The 19,871-nt window shown below is 41.7% G+C and overlaps 1 protein-coding gene across 3 annotated transcripts in view; it reads right to left on the reverse strand.

Annotated features, from left to right (window-relative positions):
• rptor (regulatory associated protein of MTOR, complex 1) overlaps positions 1–19,871 on the reverse strand; it is a 253,616-nt gene that overhangs the window by 13,067 nt on the left and 220,678 nt on the right. For 2 of the 3 annotated variants that reach the window (XM_070550035.1, XM_070550033.1), the window contains exons 27-30: positions 18,713–18,827; positions 18,457–18,581; positions 17,640–17,765; positions 9,639–9,686 (exon numbers count right to left, since the gene is read on the reverse strand). In XM_070550035.1, the coding sequence (XP_070406136.1) occupies positions 9,639–9,686; positions 17,640–17,765; positions 18,457–18,581; positions 18,713–18,827 (414 nt within the window). The remainder of the gene's footprint in view (positions 1–9,638; positions 9,687–17,639; positions 17,766–18,456; positions 18,582–18,712; positions 18,828–19,871) is intronic. The other variant, XM_070550034.1, reaches the window with a different exon arrangement.

Genomic DNA, 19,871 nt, shown 5'->3' on the forward strand with positions numbered 1-19,871 from the left:
AAAGCATCTTTATCCTGTGTTTTCCCACCATGCAAGCTCCCTGCTGTCTGTACTGTTTCTTCCTAGTTACTGCACCACATACAGGCCCTTCAATTGCATTTTCATGTGAATTAAGACTTTGCTAAACAATGTTGTGTGTGAATCTAAGAAAATCACAAGAAAATTGTTTTGAAAATTCTTTTGTGAGAACTAGGGCTGCACAATATATCGCAAATATATCATTAACGCAATATCAACATGCACAATATGCATTTTGCAAAGAACAGATAAATATTGCAATGAATGGTCAGCTCTAATGTTCGCTATACATAATGCATGATGTATTTTTAACAAATCAAATAAGAGCTCTTCACCCATTTGGCCAATTGGGTGGGTTCTCATAGGTTAGATGCCTGCCCCCGACACTTAATTTTGATGGTTAGCAAACACCTGAGTTAGCTTTGTTCTGCTCTTTCTGCATTTCTCAGGATCGGGAAATTTTCAAATTTCTCAATTTAATGAATTTTTTTGTCATTTTTAAAATGTCTTTGTTTTTGATTATTTATGTTCCCGAGTGAAGTTTTTATTTATCGCAAGTAATATCATCATCACAATATTAATCACTGTTATCGCATATCCAAGGTTTGTCAAATATTGTGCAGCCCTAGTGAGAACGAGACTTAATTCTACAGTTTTTGACCTCCTGTTGCAAAATCTGCACCGAAGGGCATTGAGTGTCCGTTAGTGCTTGTTTTTATCTTCTTAAACTTTTGCTTTGCACTATCTCCCATTGGGAAAAGAGAAGGAAACTCATCTGTGGGAAATCCTGTTGTCTAGTAGCTCCGAATTGGGCCAACTGAAAACAATAAGTGCAATCAGGAGCTGTGAACGAGCCGTTTCTCCCCTCCCTGAAAATACTCATCAGGCGCTCTTAGGGCTTGGCGATATGGCAAAAATAGAATATCACGATTTTTCCAATATTTTATCACGATTTCGATTTTATCACGATTATTTATCCATGAATAGCATAACTTCAATTGAAAATTAAAGAAGAGAAACATTGAATAAACAAACATTTATTCATATTAGGGATAATCAACACAGTGCTAACACACTTATATTTTAAACTCACACCAGAGATGATAAAAGCCCTGAGAGAAACAATTACAAAAATCTGTTTTTCTCGTTTTTCAAGTAACTTAACATAAATTAAAATCGTAAACATATTTAAAGTGCAAACATGTCAATTGCAAACGTATTGTGCAAACATTAACTTGTTCAAAATACTATGTAGCTCCCAGTTGCTCATGTAGTGGATAGTTAAGCTCAAATACGGCTCTGATGTGCGGCTGGAACAGAGATCGCTTGTGGTAGCAAAAAACTGCGCATTCTGAATATTTTCTGCAACTCTCACTTTGCATTCAGTGTACATGCGTGGAATGGCGGTGTTCGAAAAATACTTGCGGCTGGAAAACTCGTAGTGCGGATCCAATGTTTTTATCATTTTCTTAAATCCCACTCCTACTGTTCGCGCGGGACACAAATCTTTAACCAAGTGGTACGTCACTGCATCTGTCACGCTGTTCCGTCGCCTGCTGTCTCTGTCGTAGGGAGAGTTTTGTGAGTGTTGCTGTTAGCGTTTGCTGCCTGGAAGAAGCACTAGCCGCTGCAGCCGCAGGCTTTTTAGCGTTAGCTGGCAGCTGGCTCTCATTGTATTGTTTGGGATGCCTTCTTTTCAAGTGATTAAACAGGTTTGTGGTGTTGCCATCACTTGCCTTGACGCTCTCCTTGTAAATGATGTTTCGCTGCTCTTTGTCATCTGGTGAAAAACCAAACCAGTTCCATATAATGGACAAGGCGTTCCTCTTCGGAATGAAAACCTCGTTGTCGCTCTCAGCCGCGGCCGAAGCCATGTTTGTTCACACACAGGTGGAAACAAGCAGGGCACTAATATATTACTATGACTCACTCTGATTGGTTAAGGCTCAAACAAAGGCGTGTTTAGGGATGGGTACCTTTGACATTTGAATGGATTCGGTACTAATTCCCGGTACCTACGAATCGATCCATACCGGTACTTAACGGTACCAATTTTCGATACTTTTGAGTGTTTATTATTTTAATTCTCTCTTATAATTAAATATATATTTTTCTCAATATATAACAATATTTGATAAATATCACGATAAATAACATTCAACTGTTTGTATTTTAACATCGTCCTTAAGTTGATAATTAAACTGAAGCAAACATCTTTACTGTGAACTAAATTTACTGTGTATCTTCATTCCTTTTGCCGTCCTTTTTCTTTTGATTTTTCCTACTGGGAAGTTAGAATTTCCGAGGAGAAAGCGAACACACCATCAGATGATAACAACGGTGGCAATGGAAGCTAACATATCAAGCTAACGTTATCTTTAGCAGTTTATTTAACTGCTGGAGCAGATTAAAACGATGATGCCTCACACTTAGATCGTTGTCGCTGGTTTCATCTTCACCCAATCACCTGTCACATTTAGTAAAGTGAAGCCAAACTTTAGAGCGCATTCGTGTTCTTCTAGTCAGAAATTCGGAGTTCCGAGGAGAAAGCGAACAAACCATTAGCGAAACGGAAGCTAACATATCAAGGTAACGTTATCGTAAACATTTTATTTACCTACCGGAGCAGATTAAGATGAGGATGTCTCACTTAGATCGTTGTCTGTTGCTGGTTTCATCACCCAGTTACCCATCACATTTAGTGAAGTGGACCCAAGCTTTAGCGTGCGTTCTTTCTACCCATGCTGCTCTGTTTACAACTCGCTCGCAGGGACCGACGACATAACGCTCTTGCACATGCACAGCTGTCTTGGCAAGTTCTCATTATGAAGGACGGGTACCGAAACGAGGCACCGTTTGAAATGACGTGAATCGGTGCTCGGTCGGTACTATGGAATTCGGTCGGTACCATTCGCCTGAGGTAAGTTCCCTTTTCATTCAGAGGCAGAATTTCAACAGCAGAGCTGTAAATCGTGATAAAAAGGTCTCTCAAAAATGACAGACCGTCAGATGTGTAGATCGTAAAACGGTCTAAAATCGTCATATCGCCCAGCCCTAGGTGCTCTAGGTCTCAACCATTGCAATCAGCTGGTGCATGAACACCTGTTTCCAACTAGTAGCACAGTTTTGGTGGCATAACTGAAGCGCCAGCCCTTGTGTCTCAGCCCCTCCGGGGTAAAGACATACGTGTCTACCTGCGCGTGTCCACAGAGCAGGTACACAGAGCAAACAAACTCAACCCAGACGCGGCTCCATCGACACCTTGCAAAATATGCCATTATCCTATACCTGTGATCACTGACTTCAGAGGAAGGTCACACACAGCAAACCGCTTTCGCAACCTTCAAAACCTCCACTCGCTAAAACCAACTCCCCCCAAAGATACCCACCTGTCTGTGGGACTTTGGAACTGCCAATCAGCTGTAAACAAAGCAGACTTCATTACCGCATATGCAAACCACCTGTCACTCGATGCACTGGCTCTCACTGAGACCTGGACCAAACCATGTGATAATGCTACCCCATCTGCTCTCTCAATTAACCACACTTTCTCCCACACTTCTCGTGCATCTGGCCGAGGTGGTGGAACGGGCATGTTAATTTCCAACAAATGGATATACAGTCAGTTGCTACCATCACCAAGTACAACTCCTTTGAATACCATGCCATCCAGGTAACTGTACCGAAAAAATTCTTTTTGGTTGTCATATATCGCCAACCAGGTCAACTCGGAGATTTTCTTGATGAACTCGACACCCTGCTCTCTTGCATTCCTGAGCACGACTGTCCCACAGTGGTCCTTGGAGACATGAATATTCAACTGGACAAGCCCAGCGCATCAGGCTTCCTGTCACTAATGTCATCATTTGATCTAAAACTAGTACAAAGTCCTCCAACTCACAAAGCTGGAAAAGCACTTGACCTCATTTTCAACAGAAACTGTGCCATAGACACAATCTCTGTCACACCGCTGCATCTTTCCGATCATTACTTCATCCATTTCAGCACGGCTCTACAAGGGAGGTCCACTGCATCCTCCCCAATGGTCTTATTCTGCCGCAACCTCAGCAATCTGGCACCCAATCACTTCTCCTCTCTTGTTGCCTCCACTCTTCCATCTCTCAGCACATTCTCTGCTTATGAAGTGAATGATGCCACCGAGTCACGCTGCTCCACACTCTGCTCTTGTCTCAACAACTTGAGCCCTTTAGCCACAAGACCTGCTAGATCCTCTCAGTCGCACCCTTGGCTAAATGATACCCTCCACTCGCTACGCACCAATCTTTTAGCTGCGGAACGGAAATGGCACAAAAGAAAAGATCCTGGTGATCAATTGAAATTTCATGAATTACTGTCCTCATTCTCTGCCAGCATCACTGATGCAAAGAAAGCTTTCTACACTGACAAAATTCTCAGCTCTACGACTCTCAGAAACTATTTTTGATATTCAAAAATCTGCTCAACCCTCCGTCTCCACCTCCTACCAACAATCTATCAGCTGACACCTTTGCCTCATTCTTCACTGATAAAGTGGCAGCTATAAGTAAACAAATGGCCACTCCTGAACATTCACTACCACAAACTCCTTCTAGCTCAACCATTCTACTGCTTCATTTTCCTCTTTTTCCCCTCTCACTGAGAACTGTGTGTCCAAGCTTCTCACGTGCAGCCACCCTACTACATGCCCACTCGACCCCATTCCGACTAAGCTGCTCCAAGCTATTGCTCCTACAGTAGCCGCAGCAGTCACACATGTGATCAACGCTTCACTGACATCCGGTACATTTCCCACCTCTCTCAAGCATGCTCAGGTTAAACCTGCTGCTAAAAAAACTTATCTCTTCCTCCAAATCATGTGGAGAACTACCGACCTATCTCTCTCCTCCCTCTTCTGACCAAAATTATTGTAAGGGTGGCTTTCAAGCAGATCACAGAATACCTCTCACAAAACTGTCTGCTTGACCCTTACCAATCTGGGTTCAAAACTGAAACTGCTCTGTTGGCAGTGACGGAATCCTTAAAAGAAGCTAGAGCGACAGGCAAATCCTCCGTGCTTATACCGCTCGACTTATCGCTGCATTTGACACTGTCAACCATGGCTTCCTTTTGTCCAGTCTCTCTTGCATGGGCATCACAGAGAAAGCACACGCCTGGTTTAAATCGTACCTAACAGGACGACCATTCAGTGTATCTTGGCTTGGACAATCCTCTACCATGCACCATGTTTCCACAGGAGTCCCCCAGGGCTCTGTACTAGGACCTCTTCTCTTTGCCATATACACCACCTCACTGGGTGAGATGATTCGATCACATGGCTTCTCCTACCACTTTAAGCAGACGACACCCAGCTCTATCTGTCATTTCCACCGGACGACCACACTGTCTCTGCACGAATATCAAACTGTCTCTCTGACATATCAAAATGGATGAAATCCCACCATCTCCAACTCAACCCTCTAAAATTGAACTACTTGTCATCCCAGCAAAACCATCCATACAGCACAATATCTCAATCCAAAATGACTTCCTATCTCTGGCTCCTTCAAAGGCAGTTCAAAATCTGAGTGTTGTGATAGATGAACACCTGACCTTTAAAGATCATGTTGCCTCTGTTGCTCCTTCATGCCGCTTTGCGCTGTACAACATACGAAAGATCAGACCATACCTAACACAACATGCCATCCAGCTCCTGGTGCAATCTACTGTTATCTCCCGCCTCGACTTCTGCAATGCCCTTCTAACTGGTCTTTCAGCCTGTACTGTGAGACCTCTTCAAATGGTCCAGAACGCAGCGGTCTGGTCTTCAACCAGCCAAAAAGAGCACACGTCACCCCTCTGTTCATTGAGCTCCACTGGCTACTGCTAGCAGCACGCATCAAATTCAAATTGCTAACACTAGCATACAAAGTCCAAGATGGTACGGCTCCCATCTGAATCCTCTTGCAAAGGCTTACGTATCGGCCCGGCTGCTCCGGTCATCACAGGATCGTCGGCTAGCAGTGCCTACACCACGCACAGGACAATCCAGACTCTTCTCATGCATCGTTCCACAAATGTGGAATGACCTACCAAGCACTACAAGAACAGGGGCTTCCTTTTTGATTTTCAAGAAACTCCCGAAGACCCTGCTCTTCAGAGAGCATCTTCTAAACTAGCACCCTCCCTGCACCCATCCCCCCTCTCTACTGTCCACTCCTTGTTCCCTCCTCTCCATGACTGATGTCAAGTTGTTGTTGTTATTGTTGTTGTTAGCTTCAAGGGCAACATGCCGATTATCACTTCTAAGTCACTTTGGACAAAAGCGTCTGCTAAATACATAAACATAAATATAAACATAAACACAAATTGTCATTATCAAAGTTCTTTGCATTTAATTTCATTTAACAGGAATCTGTTCACTTTAATAGAGTTAAACTTTTTATTAACTAAAGATCTGTATTTTAAATATTGCAACAAATTTGTATTTATTCATACAGTTTTTAGAATAATCTTTGCTTCATTGTAAAAATTTGGAAATAAACCCCTTTAAACATCACTTGTATTCCTGCTACACAGAGAAATTAAACTTTTTATTCTTCACTTTGAATTAATGAAATGGCTTCAGAACAGATGTAAAAAAGATAAGAGGGTACCTCCAGGCTAATTGTCTCATTTCACTCAAACTTCCAAAGCATGTTCCCCTCCACCTCCCCACAAGTTTTCAGGTTGTGGATTTATCAGGAACTGCGGCGTTAACAAGGCATCAGGAGGAGCAGCCGAATGTGGATCAGGACACCGTGTGGGCCTCCCCACAGCTACGACGACCGGCTCTGCCCTACTTTAACTTGTGAAGCCAATAGGAGAAAGTGGATGGTATCATCCTAATCCTTTCAGCGCTGATAGAATGAAAAGGTGACAGATGTAAATGAGGAAAGGACAGAAAACAGTGTTAAAATTTTTATGGCTCAGAATTTAATAAGATCGACTGTCAGAGCAGAGCTGTGGAGCCTTTGTGCTTCCCTCGATCTGTCTCCAAGCCGAAGAGAAGTTTGGGGTTTGTTGTCCCGTCTTAAACACACACTGCTCCAACCCTCTCAATTAGTGTCAACCTCACCATTATATCTTGTTTTTCAGTCTACACTCACTATAATTGTATCTGATCCTGTGCTGCCCAACTGTTTACCCAACAATTCCTCTGACCTCCCATTTCCACACAGACACCATCCTCTACTTGTTATTTTGTCCTGTTTTTTTTTTGTCTACTCCTCCTGTGACAGACGTTGCATGCTAATGCAGCAGCAGGAATAACTTCTCCAAGTCTCTGCCATCCACAGTCCTGCTTTCTATTTTCACAGCTTCCCCTGGGATTTAACAGGCGGATCTCTTCAGTGAGACAGACCGGGTAGCTCTATGCCAATAAAAAAAATCACACGGCACCAACACGCTTTAATTAAACACGGGCATTTCTCGGGCAAACTTTAATGAGTGTAGTTTTTAATACTAAAAACAACCCAAGCCAGGTGGTTAGGAGTACCATGAGCAGAGGACTGAATATGGTCTGAATAAGCTTCTACAGTGTTGAGCCCTTTCACATTTAAAATAATGAAAACATGAAAAGATTTCTGTGAACACAAACAGATGAGTCTCATGTAAATTAAATACTAGACTTAAGCAAAATGTGACATGAACTGGATTGAGAAAGAAAGAATTGATAATGGTGCTTAAATTTGAATTCACCCATTTGGAATCTGAGCCACAAGGCTTCAGCGTTTTTCAGTCTAGCAAGACTACAAAACACAACGGGAGAGTGAAACACCCATCTTCATCCTCATACATCCTCACCGACTCGGTTTGAGATGTGAAGTACCTCATGGTTTACAACTTGGCCCCTCTTTACATTCAGGTAACGCAACATTTTAATTTGTAAAAGACTCCAATGTTCAAACTGACAAAACCCACACATTCTAGCAAACTCATGATTTTCATCATTTGTCTTAACATAAATTGCATGAATCTGAATGCATTTATGATATAAGCAATATTTCAGTCTTGTATCAGGTAATTTCACTTCAGACAAACCAGAAAATATTTACAACAAATTCAGTTTGAATCCAATCACAAATTTTTGTACCTTTCCCTTCAGTTTAACGACTTTAGATCCTTCAAATCAGATGAAATTACTTACACATTTCTCTTAAAGATGTGGAGCACTAGTTTAGTCAATACATTTGCAGTAGTCTCTAGTGGTAATGAATGCCTTGTAAGTTTTACTCTAAGGAAACAAAGCTCTGGTGGACCACTTCCAGGAACTAGAAGTGAGCCACATTAGCGATGAGCTGAACACGGCAGGATTTGGAGTCTTATTTCCTGATCGCCTCTGATTGGCTAACACCAATGTGACTCTGCGCCAGAGCTTTGTTTCCCCAGAGTACAACTTACAAGCCATTCATTCCTACTAGAGACCACTGATTAAATGAGTGTTCCAGACTTTTAATACTTCTTCACCTAATAACTTTCCAGCTGAGCTGCCTTCATCCTCTGAACACATTTTCTCAATGCCTAAATCTGTAAAACAACACAGCTTTGTATGGAAAATTTCAATGGAAAAAAAAAATCAAAGTTAGTTTTTTTGTGAGAATCAAAGTTGGAAAAACTCTACCAGCAATGATGAAGGTTTAAAGTTAGACTGGATTTTGAGCCAAGGCCGTTTCTCATTACTCAAGGACGCTAGTATGCTCTTCTGTATTTGACAAGTATGTTCTTAGCAAGGACACCAGGAAGTCCATTCTAACAAGTGTAGGATTAACTACATACTAGAATTAGAGGACCTTCCGTGATGCTACACAAGTATGTGAGGACGAAGACGGCATTAGGAAAAGAACTCTTTTCTGTTGCGTCAGTGCTTGTTGCTACAGTTAAACAAATGACCTGACATATAAATAAGTCTAGTTTGCTCCTTAAATAACAAAATAAAAACAAAAAAAGTATTATTTTATTATATTTGGTCCACTTTTGATCAAAAGGGATACCATACCAGCATTTCCTGCTGTTTTATTTGAAAAAAAATTTTTTTTTCATCAAAACAGAGCTACGCTGCTTTTATTTAGTGAGTTAGGCAATTAGCATTTTGAGGGATCATGAAGAGTAAAACCCAAATACACAGAAAAATTTACAGGTGACTCCATTATTTACAATAACAGGCAACTTAACATTTTTGATTTGTATTTCTAATATAAAACATTACAATTATCAGCTTTTTCCTCTGATGTTCGGAGTTTGACGGTTTGCCACGCAGTGCATTATGGGATACTTTGCTGTCCCAAGTCTACAGAAGGATGCAGAGATGCACGCAACAACCGGTTCTAAGAACCAGTTTAAAGTTAATCTTTTAAAGGTGTTCTGTATAAAAATAGTGTTCCTATTTTGGCTAGAAGTAAGCTCCTCTTGGTTTGGAAAATAAATGCACACTTGTTGAAATATCAGGGATGATGGGGTAGGGTGTTAACTGACACCAGACAGACGACTGAGCAGCTGAGGGAGGAGGATGATGTTAAAGAAAATTAAATAATAAAAAAGAGGCCCAGCTGTACAGTGCAGCACCAAGACTGAGGGTGAAGAGAAGAGAGAGAGGAGACACTCACCTCCTTGTTTGCTCCTGTCAAGATAGATGGAAACCCTTCTGGCCAGACCTGCAAGCGGGGGCGGGGTGGGGTGGGGGTGGGGGGTGGGGGGGTAGAGGGAAGGAGGGGAGAAGAGCAAGAACATAAAGCAAGCGAAACATTAGCAGGACCCTGCTGAGCACGCCAGCCCAAAGACTCTCACAGTTACAAAGAACAACCAGTCATGACGTGGTGAGCGTTGTTCATCACTTCACGAGTGTTGGTCCACATGCATTCTGCAGAAGGACGAACAAGGCTGCTGCAGCTAAAACAGGACTTGCAAAGACTCCCTAAACTCTCAACATACAGAGCCGTGAATTTTTTCACAAGATGATAAAAACTAAATAAAATCCAGCAGAACTCTGGAGGTTTGTCTCCAAATGCTCCAATGGAAATGAAAACAAGAAGGTTAAGAGAGAGAAGCCTTTCAGATAATGAAGAGTTACTAAACATTAAATCTAACACATGAAATTATGCCTAACAGAGACTTGTTGCTGCAGCAGCCTTGCTCGGCTTCTCTCCAGAGAAGGAGGGGGGTGCAAAACAATATCAAAGACCCAACAAAGTAAAAACAAGCCTGACAGACGGTCTACAGAGATGTTCCACTGATGGAAAACGGCACAGAGGCATGTTGTTGGACGATGGAGATGGGGTGAGTGAGGACAGGTCCAGCAGGTACTCGTCTGTTTTTATCTGCCAGCTTCTTCTCCTGAAGTGTTCAGCCTTGAAGCGGCTGCCTTCAGAGGTAGAGCGGGGGTTTGGCAGCATGAAGACGGGCTTGTGTAATATTTTATCGAGTTTTGCATTAATAATGCATCTGAGGAAATGCCTAAAAAATGCTAAAAATTCTAGCTCTTAATTGTTAACTCAAATACATTTGAAGTGACGGCAGCAACTCTAAACAGAAAATGGGCTGGGAGGTGTAAATGCTCGAGGGAAAACTAGCGTGTTTGTGAGACTGCAGAGGTTTTTTTTTTTAAGTTCTTGCCAGAAAAAGAAAACTCTTGGAGCTGAGGTTGACTCAAACTTTTTCAGGAGAGAGCTCAGCTGGTGCCGTCAGTAGTCTGAGTATAACCCGTACGATGGATGTCAGTCACGATACATCCAGGATAACAAGCACACGATTAAATGAGGAACACTTGCAGAGGGCGAGTCCTTCGCAGACAAAGGGCCTCTCGCGGTGCGCTGTGTTGACTTAAAGAGCCATTTTGAAATGTGTCGCCTTTCCACAGGTCCCCCTGGAGCTGTGGTGGTTCTGCTGGGTCCTCTGTGGTGCCTGTGTGTGTGCAGCCAACTGATCAGCCAGTCACCATGACGTCTCAGATTCATCATCATGTGAGCTTCTAAAAAGTCACACATCCTGGTTGTGTGTAAGGCTTTAGAACACACACATGTTTATGGAAATCATTTACAGGTAAATGAGTGATGTTTTTATTTGTAAAAATGCATTTTTTAAAGGTCTTATTCACTTGTTTTATTAAATAAATATGCTGTTGTCTCTAGTATGAATGAAAGAATGAATGAGTTGTTCTTGTGGGAAAAAAAATAACGCTCTCCTGCTTCTTTTTCCGAGAAGCTTGTTGGAGTAGTATGTGTGTGTGTGTGTGTGTGTGTGTGTGTGTAAACGACAGACCCATGAGTCTTACTCATTAATATTCATGATGAAGAACCTTCTCGACTCTGATTGGCTAACAGTAGCATAACTCTTCCGCTGCCTTCATTGTCTCCGTTTCTTGGGTAAAACTTGTAACATTGATGTGTTTTCTCCACAAATAATACAAGCCGAAACGTCTTCTGCCATATTTTGGAATTGCTAAGGGTTCTGATAACATCAGTCTAATTCTGAGATCTCAACTGTCGGTTCAGTTTAACTTCCTCCTCCTCGCTTTCAAAGCGCTCCATGACCCGTTCTTCACTGTTCTTCTTTGCAGCCCTCTGTCTTTTCTGCAAACCTATCCATGACAGCTTTATCAAGGCCTTCAGCCATGCTGCTTTGTCCCTGGAATCAATCAATCCATCAATCCATCCATCCAAACTTCTAGGTCTTCTTCACACATTTTTAAACTTCCCTTAGTTTATCTGCATGTCTGATTAGCCTCTGGTAGTGGTACTTTTTGCCTATTTAATTGGATTATTTATCTGTATCTGACTGATTTTCTTTAAAGACTGATTTCTTTTCCTTGACGGTTTTGAAAGGCCCTGAAAGTGTAATATGATTTATGATTATAACTTTCATTTCCCATATAAACACACATTAGTGAATGACGCCTCACACAGTCAGTTGAAAACAGAAAACCTCACTGAGCTAAAGAGACTAAACTGATTTATTTCTTTTACAACAGTACTCACTCAATGTTTCCACCAATCAGATAAGACTTTATCCTAATGTTGTAGTAGGTGGACCATTTAAAAACCCGGGTTTTAGTATAAAAATGCTGTTCTATTAAAATTAAGAACGTTTGTATTGAGATCAGAAGCAACATCTCCCCGAGTTGGTCCAGGACTGGATCAGTTCTCCTGGTTCTGCTGAGCTTTTCTGTCTAATTTAAAGTTTTTGACTCATCCGATCACGTGAGTGTTTTAGAAGGAAATAAAACAAACTTTTGAGTACATTTCATGTTATTATTAAAGCTGCTATCCGGAATTTTCCACTTTCAGAAATGATGTCTGATTTTTCAGAAATCCATAGAAGTGATTGTATTATGTTCTGTAAATGTAGGAAATGTCTCTTTTTTGTGCCAAGCCTGCCCCCTGTCCTGTAGAGCTCAATGCAATACGAACCGAGCGCCGGTCAGTGCTAACCAATAGCGTTAGACTATCGCTTACATACAGATGTCAATCGCAGAGCATGCTCGAGTGTTTAAGGACGTTCTTCGGTTGATGCAGGGTTGGCGACCTTACTCATGGACAAGTATGTCTTTAAATATATGAAAACACAACATAATGTAAGCCTAATAATTGTAAAACAACGTGTTTTTGTTTTGATGGCTAGAGGAGCACATTCATAAATGAGAGGTGTAGCTTTCCGTAAATACAGAAGTGAAACGTCTTGGTGTGATACGCTTGTCAGCCACTAGACGGAGCCCTCAGATAAAAGAAATAATCCGGAGACCACCTTTAATTGAACACTGAGCTCTGTGTTAAAATAATTAACCTATTCAAATATTTTCTTTCCCTAGTCTAAATGTTGATATTTAAACAGCGCTTAATATGGAATAAAACAATAAAATGACATTGCAGATTATTTAAAGTCTTTATATAAATCATAAAATGTGTGGCAGGTGTATTATCCCATATGCTTAACATGTGTTGAGAAACATCTCATCACTCTTGCAGCTGTCAGCTTCCCTAAAAACATGCCTGACCCAGAAATGGAGTGCCGCTGGAGGCAGAATATGTGGAGCAGTGTGTGTGTGTGTGTGTGTGTGTGTGTGGTTCCCAACATAGAAATGGGTGGATGTCCCTGACAAGTGTGTACTGATGCTGTCTGCCCTGCTTCACATATTTATGAATAACTCTGCCTCAGGATTAATGGAAGTGTGTCAGCTGAGCGAGAAAGGATGGCACCAGATCCGTAGTCTGATCTTAACGTGATCGACCAATAAACAGAGAACACAACCTTCAAACAGAATCTGCAGCCAGCAGGACTTTAAATGTGAACCCACTTCTCTGACATGACGTGTACATGATGGATGCGTGTGTGTGTGTGTGTGAGAGAGAGAGAGAGAGAGAGAGAGAGAGAGAGAGAGAGAGAGAGAGAGAGATAGGCTATGACAGCAGATCTCAGCTTAGTTACATTTGTTTTGACTAAAGGAATTAAATTTACCCTCCTGAGTAAAAAAACCAATCGACAACCTGACAGTAATGTGGCAGGAACAACCTAAATAAACAAATGGAATTTCATTTGTTTTGCTGACGAGTTTAAGTTGGAATGTGACCCATTCTGGTCTGATCCGACCTAATTCTGATGATAGTTCACCTAAAGACGTTTAGCCCCGATAAATAAATGTGTGTCATTTACACAACAGCTGTTATTAAACACCTTCAGTGTCTGCAGCAGGCTTTCCCTCCTCTGACTGACGGTCACGCTGGGGCGAAGTTCTGGTCCAAACCGGATTCAATACTTAGATCAAGATTCTTCACTTTTTAAAATGTTTCTTGTTCGTTTTATGAAGCCCTTCAGGCAACAGCTGTGTTTTATGATTTATGTCCTCTCATTTCCCTTGAAATAATTAGGTAATAAGGGTTTCAATTCTCTAATTCAAGACTTCTGTGCAATTCAGAATCCAGTGTCTGTCTTTTAATCTGCAGGTGTCGAGCTACAAAACCACAACTCAGAAACATGCAGCCTGGGAACGTTTCTGATTTGTGGTTAGTTGCTCAACCACTTCTCCGGTGTTTGTTCTTTGCTTCATCTCTCTCTGTCTCTTCCTGTTCCATCAGCCCAACCCGTGGAGGCAGAAAACCACCCTGCTGGAATCTTTCTTTGAGTTAAATAAGTCATCTTTTTCTTCTAGCTGCCACCAACTGCGGCAGTTCCAGAGAAACCACCAGGTTTAACTTCATGCTGCATGTCCTGAGACAGATTTTAGTTCTAAAAGGGCCATTATGAGTAGAAATGATCTAAAACTGAATGCATCTGTTTTCCTGCAGTGTGTCAGTTTCATTTTCTTAAAAATAAAAATTAGAAGCATTTTAATAACAAAAAGCCAAACCTGTTCTTGAAATTTGGGGAAATTGAGGAGGCATTTGGAGTTTCCTTTGATTTTGGACAGCTTTGTTGTTTAACTGTGATGTTATCAGTCTTAAAATGCAGCCTCAGAAGGATGCAGCCCCTGGATCTGGACACAGCCGGTGTCTGTTTTCCCTTGTAGCTAGATTTCTGAATGGCCTCTGTTTGGGTCCTACATATGAATGCTCGAAATTGTTAATTTTTTTTTACCAATATCCCGATATTGTCTAATACTAATATAAACCTATACCAATAAAAATGAAAACTGAGAACCTTTTAGGTTACTAACGTCTCATATCTCCTATCAGGCATGCTTACGTTTTAAACATTTTCTGTCCTAAATGACAACTACTTCCATTTAAGCTAATAATAGAAAAAGTGACAAATTTATTTTGTCTCCCAACAGCAGCTGCATCTCATTCTTTCTAAGCGTGATGCTGTTTTCATTAGTTAGCTATGTATTTTTATTTTTCTGTATGTTGCAGTTCCATGGATAAAACATTTATAAAGATCTTCAGATCGGAAAAGCAAGCCTCGGCTGAAGGTTCTCATTTTAGCGGTTTGTTAGCCGACTAGCTACATCTAGCTATGAGCTCTAAGGACAGCGCACATTTACTACCCAGGGCAAATTTCAACTCCACAAGTTGTGCCACATAGACTAAAATATCTCAGACTTTACCTCAGATCTGTTATATTTTGACATTTAGCAAGAGAGGAGAAGTTATGTGTCTGGTATGAAAAAGTTGGGTTATTAAAAGACTGAATACCAATACCGATTTTAAATTTTAATGCCAATATTAATGGTAGAGTGATAATTTAGAACATCCCTAGTCCTACAGGACATGTGAGCTAACTGCTAGTCCATTATTATGTTAAAAAGAAAAACATTCACAAGAACAGGTGGGAAATGGAGATGTCTATCTACGTTGTACTAGCTGTAAGCTCGGCTCGACTCGGTTCTACTCCACACGGTTTGGGAGGTTTTCCATAACATTTGAGTTTATATAGTTCTTTTTGTTTTCTATTTGTTGCGATGAGACATTCCCCTCAGAATACAGACTTGTTCCAGTTGTTGCCACCTGTTCAGCCCACTCTGGTACCCAGCTGCAGCTCTCACCCCTACAGCATCTTCTCATTAACACGAGGGAAAACTTGCTGTTTGAACGGCTTTCATAAAAAGAGGAATTATTAATCAGTCTGAGTGAGGAACCAGGTTGAGTAAGGAAACAAGGATGTACCTCGAAGTACAAAACATTTAAACATCTTTTGATAAAGTAACTTTACTACTTTAGTGAATTAATTTGACCTAAGAAAAAGAAAAATTATAGAACTTGGGTCATAAAATGCAACAATCAGCCCCAAATGAAGTAGTGGAAAACAAAGCAAATAAAACAAAAATACATTTCTGGTGCGACTGTGACTAGTGTTGCCAGATTTTATCGCTTCTCCTGGTTCGTTCCAGTTGTACTCGATACTTGGAAATTCCAATTTCTGAATAGGAAAAATCCACTGGAACACCCCCAAAGTCAGAGAATGTTTATTAATCCGACTTCAAGGTTAAATATAGCAGCTCCTTGTAATAACAACAGTAGCTGCAGTCAAAACGTGTTTATTTTACAGGATAAACTTGTAAGGTTGCATGTAAAATCAATGTTACATGTAGTTGTATTTTTCCCCAAGGTAAACAAAATTCATCATGAGGTCGGTTCTCAACGACATAGAAATTAAAGAGTGAATGCTACATCGACCACTACTGCCTATGGTGGCCACATTATTTATCATTTCTATTGTTAACAGAATATTTTAGCCTCGGCTTTAGCTCCATGGAAATGTGGAACTACACGTTCACTTTAACGTTCATCCAACAAAATATGAGTGAGTTTAACTCACGTTCACAAAAAATATGAACGATTCACGAATAATTGTTCAATGAACTCATTCAGACACAACACGGGTCAAAGAGAGAGGTGTACCTGAAATTCGAAAAGTAGGGCCAGATTTCCTGACACACAAACAACACAACAGTAAAGGACGTTCTTTTTTAAAGACTCCAATAAAAAGAACCAGAAAAAGGAAGCAAGGTGGAATTCTGGAGAAACCAGTGACTCCAACCCCTCGCCAATCAGTGGCCAGCAGCCTTTTGTTTTGGGGGCAACCACAGACCAGTTACGAACCAGCCATGCTGATCAGGTGCCAGTGGCACAGAGCCATAAATCTGGCAATACTCACCCCCAAATTCCACTACCTCTGCTGCGCTCCGCTCCGGCACGAACTCCGGAGCAAAATCTGTCCCGTTGTAGTCAATCAGAGCAATTCCACTTCTGCAGCCATGCTGCGGCAGTGCGGCGCAGTGCGCCGCCCTCTGTTCCGGCGTCCGGCAAAAATAGAATCGATCCTATTTTTGCCGGACGCCGGAGCACCTCCGCAGTCAATGAACAGGAATCACAACCGCCCAACAGGAAAGGGAGCAAGCACAACTTCCGTTTTTTCACAATAAATCGATAAACAAAAAGCGTTTTTTGTTTCATATGCACAGGTTTAACAACTTTTAACAACTATCAATGGCGGCTGAACTTTAAATGCACAAAAGTAAGCCATAAATACAGTTTCTACTATCAAAGTAGTCACACTTTGTTGATCCAAACACTGCTGATCTCTCAACACAAATGATGGGCAGATTAAACAGTTCATGCCGATGCTTCTCCCACACAACGGGTGTTTGGATCTAACTTCCGCGTTTATTGCTCGGACTGTATCGCAAGATCTTGAAAATCCCGCGCATGCTTGTTTGCGCACCTCAGGTCTCCGCACCGGAGCGGAGCCGTTGTAGAGCGGGTACCAGTAAAAATTGAGTTCGGAAGCGAGCGGCTGCGGAAGGCGGGGGCGGAGCGGAGGTAGTGGAATTTGGGGGTCAGACAAGCTGTCCGCTCATGAGTAATAAGAAACAATTTCTCTGAGGCCACTCTTAGAGCTACCTAAAACAAGTAAGATACTGATGATAATTTTTGCACAGAAAAAAAAAAATCCCTTTGAGCACTGCATCTTTTCAGCCTCGGTCATCAAATGCAGAAGGAATAAAAACGGAATGTTTGGAGAAAATAACAGAACAAACTCCCAGAGCCATACGATGAATTCAAAGTTTTAGGACCTGAAACGAGATGGTTTATGGTGTGGAAGTGTGACTGAGATGAGGTGGGGCGTCGACATGTTGACGGGTGGGACAAAGAGTAAAATAGAGGGTTGATCTTTACTGTGGGTGCTGGTGGAGGCCTGACCTCTAGTAGTGGGCAGCATATCAGAGAGGCCCTGCCACGCCGTCACCATCTCTGGGTTCTTCTGGTCTGCAAAGTTCTTCCACACACGCAGCGCTCCGTCGTCTGGATAAGAAAATGCAAACATACATGACTAACAGAAAGAGCAAAGATAATGCTGCAGCACTTGAACAAGACTCACAAATACTCAACATTTTTCCTAAAATGCACCACATCCAGTTAGAGGAAGCCGAATCTTAAAAAAATCTCTTTCCCTGAAAGCATCGAGTCAGGAACTTCCTCCTAAAACGCTCCGTAGCTCCAACTCAGCTAAGAGCTAAACATAAAACACGTCCATCCACTCTCATGAGAAAGCTATTACCAGCCATAAAAGTTTCCACTTGATTTATGTTCCATGTTGTACTTTTTTAATGCTGTTTCTTTATAAGTAATGGTATCCTTCCAGCATGACTGATGGAGAAAAGCTGAATAAGTGCACATTAGGCCTTGATGAGATGGAATTAAAATGTATTAATCCCAGAGCGTTTTGTCAGCGTGAGATGTGCAGTAAAACGCAGCATTTATTCTTAGTTTAACTTTATGCCGTGAAGGCTGAACAAAATAAATGGGTTTTAATGCAGAACGGTTTGCTACAGAATCCTGTATAATGAAGATAAAGCAAAGGGAGATAATTGCTTTGTTTTATTGATGAGGAAAACACACGAGTGCATCTGCTACGAATACGAGCGCCGGCGAGCTGCAGGCAGAAATATCAGGACTCAGACCAATCGAATCCATGCCAGTTAGCCGTTCCAACCTGTAGCAGTGAGCAGTAGCGAACAGTCGTGTCCGTTCAGGTACTCCATGGCTGTGATTCGTGTGTAACGAGGGTTTCCATTGTAGAAGTAATCCAGCCTCTCACCCTTCTCCCAGTCCCAGAAGCTGGAAGGAACAAACTCATTAGAACAGGATCTGTGTCAGATCCGAGGAAATCAGGCGAGACACGGAAGCCTCTTCATCATATTCGCGTTTGTTTATTGCACGTCTCAGACTGTGAGTGTGTGGTGTCTGACCAGATGCTGTCTTTGTCCGCCACGGCGATGCAGGTGTTGAAGGGGTGAAACTTCACTACCGACGGAACGCCAGGGTTCCGGTTGATGAATATTTGATCATCCAGACGAGAAATGCCTGTAATGAAAGAGACACAACTGTAAAACATTTAAAAAATGGGACTTCTCACAATAAAAAGGCACATGTTGAACTCCTGAGTTGGTGCCAGAAGAAGAGCTGAATAAATAATTCCTCGGGTTGTGAAGATGTGCCGGTTCTGTAAATGTTTCACGGTTTCCAGGAAAAGGCCCCAGCACCGCTGCTACTTTGCCCTAAATAAATATATGCATGATGTAGGAAAGTATTCATTTGTGCTTCAGCTGGAGTTTATTCCTCGTCTTCCTTCTGATTTGCTGAATCCGATATAATTTAGCCAATCTGCATTAAACTGGCGCTCGTCAAGCTGCGAGGCTGGTTCTGCTTCTCCAAGCAGAGTTCAGCTAGTTTAGTGTTTGTAAAAAGTGACTATTACGTTTACAGCCCTCAAGGCTGCACTCACCCCCGCCCTCCCTTTATTAACTGCAGCAATGTCATCTGCAAAATTCAGATGTTTGACATATGGAGGAGCTGTTAACCAACTGGGAGCGTCTGACCTGCATAAAACATTAGTTTGGAACCTGGAGATCAGCTGAAACACCCAAACGTGATATCATTTGGGTCTCCAGCTCACTGACTGGTTTTTACACTCCACTGAGGAGTTCAGCTGCTTCTGGCGATCAGTCACATCCCAGAACTTATGACACAAAGCCTGTGATCGTGGTTCATCCATCCCATCTCTGAACCTTTTCTATCAGAGTTGGTTTAGACTCTTAGGGATTCTAAAGAACAGAAGGTAACTGGAATTCCTTTGTTGGGTTTTTGGAAATCAAATGAAGACATCTGAAAAGTGAAACAACTTCAGGAACCAACAGAAAATTGACTATCTTCTGCTTTAACGCCAGGGGTGTAACGGTTCAAGGGGAGTGTTGAACCGTTTCGGTTGAATTTTCCATTAAATAATGAATTTTTATTTGCGTGATTTAAGTGCGGTGGATAAAAGTTCCTAGGTGAGTTTCCGCACAGACGCTGTACTGACTGACGCATGATGGCTGCATGCGCGGGATCTCAGTTTATAAAAAGTGA

Source organism: Nothobranchius furzeri, chromosome 4 (genome assembly GCF_043380555.1).
Source record: "Nothobranchius furzeri strain GRZ-AD chromosome 4, NfurGRZ-RIMD1, whole genome shotgun sequence".
Classification (NCBI taxonomy): Eukaryota; Metazoa; Chordata; class Actinopteri; order Cyprinodontiformes; family Nothobranchiidae; genus Nothobranchius; species Nothobranchius furzeri.